The 6,366-nt window shown below is 42.6% G+C and overlaps 1 protein-coding gene across 2 annotated transcripts in view; it reads left to right on the top strand.

Moving 5' to 3' along the window:
• Positions 1-6,366, top strand: part of sptb (spectrin, beta, erythrocytic) — a 106,787-nt gene that overhangs the window by 70,456 nt on the left and 29,965 nt on the right. For both annotated transcript variants that reach the window (XM_014028788.1, XM_014028789.1), the window contains exons 21-22: positions 628-852; positions 4,506-4,595. In XM_014028788.1, the coding sequence (XP_013884242.1) occupies positions 628-852; positions 4,506-4,595 (315 nt within the window). The remainder of the gene's footprint in view (positions 1-627; positions 853-4,505; positions 4,596-6,366) is intronic.

Consider the following 6,366-nt stretch of genomic DNA (forward strand, 5'->3'; position numbering starts at 1 on the left):
CTTAGCTGGAGGAGGGCAAGCGATTGTCGCCTCACCGCACAGGCTCCATAGGAAACGAATGGAGAGCGAGCGACGTCGCCTCCCGTGTGTCGAGCCCATTACTCAGGAAACCTAAGCCTAACTGTAGGATTTATAAAAAAGTACAGTTTTAAGCCTAGTCTTACAGTAGACAGAGTGTCAGCCTCACGAACAGAAACTAGAAGTTGGTTCCACAAGAGAGGAGCTTGATAACTGAAAGCTCTGCCTCCCATTCTGCTTTTAGAAACTTTAGGAAACACAAGTAAACCTACAGTCTGAGAGTGAAGTGCTCTGTTAGGAAAATATGGAACAATAAGATCTTTAATGTAAGATGGAGGTTGGTTGCTGTTAGCTTTACATTTTACAAACAAGTTTCAATTTTATTTTGAATTTTAAACGAAGCTCATGAAGAAAAGCTAAAATTGGAGAAAATTTACTTTCAATAAAAGATGTACAGTTGTTGCTTCAGCTTCTGTATTTTCTTTGAATGTATAAACATCTGTATGTTTACTGCTAGTGTTTAAACAGAACAATATATTTGAAAAAGAAAAAATTGTATAACACAAATGATTGTAAATTAAAATTAAAATAATTTCTCTCCCATGTCAGATGACAGAGAACCAGGTTCGTGACCGGGCCCGGGAACTGGAGGAGCTCCAGGAAGCCGTCCGGAAGCACGGCAGTGGGAGGGAAGACCAGTCGGAGCTGGAGGCGGAGCAGCAAGTCCTGCAGACGGAGTTCCAGCAGCTCCTCACACCTCTGTCTGAGCGCAGGGGCAAACTGGAAGCAGCCAAAGCTGTCCATCAGTTCTACAGAGACCTGGCTGATGAGCTTGTAAGCATGGAGTCATGGAGTTTGCTCACACAAAATGACTGATAATACAAAATTAGAATAACAAGGGTCAGAATTTAACTGGTGTTCCTCATTAGCAGCAGCTCTTAAATATGTAAGAGAACAGGAATTTATTGTGGATACTGGACAATAAACTAGCACTGTTTGGTATTTAATATAAAATGGTTAATGGCTTGAACTTATATAACGCCTTATCAAGTCCACATGGACCCCGAAGTGCTTTACACTTCACCCATTCACACTCACAGATGGTGGTAAGCTACAGCCACAGCTGCCCTGGGGCGCACTGATGGAGGTGGGGCTGCCAGGCACTGGCATCAGTAGGCAAGGTGGGTGAAGTGTCTTGCCCAAGGACACAACGACTGACCCCAATTTACATTGCTTGTATTCCGTCTCTGCTCCGCTCCGACCTCTGCAGCAAATACGCACCCATTATAATCAATGAGAGTGTTTACACTGGCTGCGCACGGCGGCGCAGGGCGGCGGTGAGCGGATGGCGATCCATCAAAATTAGAACAGATCCTATTTTTGCCAGATGCTGGAGCAGCGCCGTAGTCAATTTTTAAAGATTACGTCGCACCAACAGGAAAAGAAACAAGCACAACATCCGTATTTTCAAAATAAGACACTATTCGGCGGAATAATTTGTCGGAATAATGTCAAAATTGCAGCTATATTAATAAATATATGGATATGTTTCTACACAAATGCTGTCAGAATGTATCGTTCTGTTTGGGAAGCTGATAGAAACGTAGCATGAAGCATATGTGTACACACACGATACACGTGGATTTTATTTTGAAATCAGAAGTTTCAGAAAGACTATAGCGAGACAGTTTCAACATACACTCACCGGCCACTTTATTAGGTACACCTGTCCAACTGCTCGTTAACACTTAATTTCTAATCAGCCAATCACATGGCGGCAATTCAGTGCATTTAGGCATGTAGACATGGTCAAGACAATCTCCTGCAGTTCAAWCCGAGCATCAGTATGGGGAAGAAAGGTGATTTGAGTGCCTTTGAACRTGGCATGGTTGTTGGTGCCAGAAGGGCTGGTCTGAGTATTTCAGAAACTGCTGATCTACTGGGATTTTCACGCACAACCATCTCTAGGGTTTACAGAGAATGGTCCGAAAAAGAAAAAACATCCAGTGAGCGGCAGTCCTGTGGGTGGAAATGCCTTGTTGATGCCAGAGGTCAGAGGAGAATGGGCAGACTGGTTCGAGCTGATAGAAAGGCAACAGTGACTCAAATAACCACCCGTTACAACCGAGGTAGGCAGAAGAGCATCTCTGAACGCACAGTACGTCGAACTTTGAGGCAGATGGGCTTCAGCAGCAGAAGGCCACACCGGGTGCCACTCCTTTCAGCTAAGAACAGGAAACTGAGGCTACAATTTGCACAAGCTCATCGAAATTGGACAAGAGAAGATTGGAAAAACGTTGCCTGGTCTGATGAGTCTCGATTTCTGCTGCGACATTCGGATGGTAGGGTCAGAATTTGGCGTCAACAACATGAAAGCATGGATCCATCCTGCCTTGTATCAACGGTTCAGGCTGGTGGTGGTGGTGTCATGGTGTGGGGAATCTTTTCTTGGCACTCTTTGGGCCCCTTGGTACCAATTGAGCATCATTGCAACGCCACAGCCTACCTGAGTATTGTTGCTGACCATGTCCATCCCTTTACGACCACAATGTACCCAACATCTGATGGCTACTTTCAGCAGGATAATTCGCCATGTCATAAAGCTGGAATCATCTCAGACTGGTTTCTTGAACATGACAATGAGTTCACTGTACTCAAATGGCCTCCACAGTCACCAGATCTCAATCCAATAGAGCATCTTTGGGATGTGGTGGAACGGGAGATTCGCATCATGGATGTGCAGCCGACAAATCTGCGGCAACTGTGTGATGCCATCATGTCAATATGGACCAAAATCTCTGAGGAATGCTTCCAGCACCTTGYTGAATCTWYGCCAYGAAGAATTGAGGCAGTTCTGAAGGCAAAAGGGGGTCCAACCCGTTACTAGCGTGGTGTACCTAATAAAGTGGCCGGTGAGTGTAGATACCAAAAGTCTTTATATCAATGTTTTCAGCTGTGTTTGGAGTTCGTCTTTCACAGAATTAATTATTTTTTACTGTGACTTCCACATTTATCACTGAATTTATTGTGCGATCTGCATCCTGCACGTCTGTCGGACCGGAGCGGAGGTAGTGTAAACTGGACTTGAAACGCACAGCTGTGAACTGCGCAGCGGAGCGCAGCGCAGCGGAGACGCATGCAGTATAAATCTGGGGTGAGACAGCTGGAATGGGGGACACCCCCACAAACCCAGGAGCCAGGGAGAAGGAGAAACCACACAGAAGACAGGCCCTGGAGCAGTGTGGTTGTCCTAACTGGGCTTTCCTGAAAGCAGACAAGAAACCCAAACAGGACTCCAGTAAACCACCAGGTGAAAAGGAAGACCCCAAATCCAGACCCAGACTGTGGTCGTTCCATACGCTCTTGGAGTTTCAGAAAAACTGAGATGTTTGTTCCCTAAACATGACGTCCCAGTGGCTTTCAAACCACAAAACACATTATAACAAAAAAGGTTCACCCCAAAGATCCGGTCCCCCAGCACAAACAGAGTAATGTTGTGTATGCTGTATACTGTATGTATATTGATACATTGGGGAAACAGAGCAGCCACTGTTCAAAAGAATGAGCCAACACAGAAGAGCTACATCATCAGGCCAGGAATCTGCGGTTTACACTCATCTACAGGCCAGGACTCTGCAGTTTACACTCATCTACAGACCAGGACTCTGCAGTTTACACTCATCTACAGACCAGGACTCTGCAGTTTACACTCATCTACAGACCAGGACTCTGCAGTTTACACTCATCCACAGGCCAGAGGTCACTCTTTCAGGGATGAAGATGTTCTCATCCTTGATAGAGAGGAACGTTGGTTTGAGAGAGGAGTAAAGGAAGACATTTTTGTGAAGAAAAACCATCCATCATTAAACAGAGGTGGAGGCCTTTGTGTCTAATTATCCCCCTCTTACAATGTTGTTATTGTGAGTATGACTCAGCCCCCTGTGAACAATAGGTGATAATCAGGACCCAAATGATTGATTGTTAGGATGGTGGTCCCCATTTACATGTGAACAGTTTTGATTGTCATTGTTAAACTTGTTTGTCCATCATGTAAACGTACTGCTTTCAGTACAGTACGGTGCTGTTTACCTGAAACTGCTCAGACTGAAAAAGTCTCTTGGAGAATAGACAAAACATTTTTTCAACAAATAAGAACTTGTCCAGATGACCTACTCAACATTTATTTTTTTAGGCTTTTAAAATATTCTTTTTTGCTTCCTCTACAAAATAAGATTTTAAAATCGAGATAAAATCTGTAATTTCTTCTTTGTTTTGCTGCTGAAATCCACAGGTGTAGAGATCAGGTGAAAGATTTACTATGTGAGGTGTTGAAAACACTTTGTGAAGGAATAAATTCAGATACTGTGAAGATACTTTTCATGTCTGGTTCACAACAGAGATCTATAAAGCAATTTCTCAGATTCTGCCTTCTCCTTATCGTCGTGATCCTTTTTTTCCTTATTTCCCCTCTCTTCTGTTTCTTTCAGCTCTGGATTGAGGAGAGGATGCCCCTGGCAATGTCACAAGAGCATGGCAATAATCTTCAAACAGTTCAAATGCTGTTAAACAGGAACCAGGTGCGGTATTTAAAATACCTAAGTTATCAAACTTACTTTCATAATAATTGTATTCTTAAAGATCCTTTCTGTGATGTGCAGTTTAACAGCTCTGGCATATTTGTTGTGTTTAATAAACAACAAAGATGCTTTTGCATTGAAATACCCCCAATAAAATCAAACCTTTGTCCCATCTGTGGCATAGTTTTCAAATAAACATGCAAACTCTACTCTAAAACAAGCAGTTTCATCAAGAATAGTGTGCAAAAGTTTTAAAAGTGGTGTGTTATGCAACATTGGCAAAAATTGCTAGAAAAAATGATTGAAGGAAAACGAGTGAAACATTCAAAAACTGAGCCCTCTTTGAGCTTTGTTTTGACATTTTTGCACAATCACAAAAATATTTATAATTTTACAGATTTATGGATGGTGGAGTTTTCAACTTCTCCCTGTATACACGGTTTTCTTCTCCACGTATTCTGGTTTCCTCCCACCCACCAGAACCATACATGTTAGGTTCATTGGTAACTCTAAGTGTAACTGGCTGTTTGTCTCGTTTGTGTCTTCTGCAGTGTTTCCCCTACCATTATACAGGCGGGGCGGCCCCCCCGCCAACGAGACAGCCCGCCCCTCTAAGAATTTCAYGGCATGTAGTCATTTTTATTTAAATAAGGCCAGATCAAGTCAAGAGCTATATTTTTGCGTCCCTCCATATCCAACTCTCGGCAAACTTGGGGAAAAAGATGGCGCAGAGCGAGGCTGAGCGCTGTGTGTGGTCCTCACAAAGATAGGAAGACGTTTGTGTGAGATTAGACACGCAGCTCTGCTTTTAATCACATAGCACTGATGCAACAGCTTTGCAAGCTACTTCTTCTTTGTTTAAAAGAAAATGTGACAGGTGAAGCCACAGCATGGTTACTACCTTATCAATAATTACTGCCTTTTTTCCTTTTTCTGTGGGTGGGGTTTCAGCTTCACGCAGCTGCAGGTGAACACCTCCCGCGTTTCCTGGACTATTTTCCACCAAGGATTACGTCGTATTTTATATTTATTATATGTCTAAAAGCACTTCGCAGCATTTCCCCCCGTGTGTTCACAAAACCGCGACGGATCAGCTGACTGTTTTTAAAGCGAGGGGCAGCGAACCTGTCCACCTGCAGCTCGGCTCTGACCAGCCCGGGAGTTCATACATGTCAACCCCTTCAGACTTTTAACGTGTTTAACGAGCGTCAAAAATTTGTAATTTGCGCAAAAAATCAGTATTAATCACACAGGTGGGGTGGAGGTTCGCTGACCGCAGCTGTGCGGGGTGGTGGGCAGGAGGAGGGGGTCTTTTAAAGGCGTGTCTACATTTGACTTTTATTTTTTCTAAAATCACAGAGTTCTCTGAGTCAGCTTCAGATGTTTGTAGTTAATCATAATATCTTCTAAAGTTAACCAGGTGTTTCAATGTCTTTAAATTACACAATAATTTTACTGGAGAAACTTGTCAGTTTGGTTAAAAAAAACAGTAAAAATATATTTTTTCTGTGCAGAGAACTTCCTCTGCTATAATTTATTTTAAATAAATATATCAAAGCTCCTCAGTTGAAAACACTAAAATTATAGAAAAGTTTAAAAATGTTTAAAAACCTCTTTCCTCAGAAAGTCTTCAAGAACACTAAACTGTAACTTTTAATAAGTACACAGTTTACTCCTATTTAAATAAAAATGTTTGACCTGTTAGCAGAAAGCTTATGGATGCTGGGTGTTGGTTTTTTTTAATCTCTATTTTAAAGAAGAGGATGAGGAG

This window comes from Austrofundulus limnaeus, unplaced genomic scaffold (genome assembly GCF_001266775.1).
Source record: "Austrofundulus limnaeus strain Quisiro unplaced genomic scaffold, Austrofundulus_limnaeus-1.0 Scaffold807, whole genome shotgun sequence".
Classification (NCBI taxonomy): domain Eukaryota; kingdom Metazoa; phylum Chordata; class Actinopteri; order Cyprinodontiformes; family Rivulidae; genus Austrofundulus; species Austrofundulus limnaeus.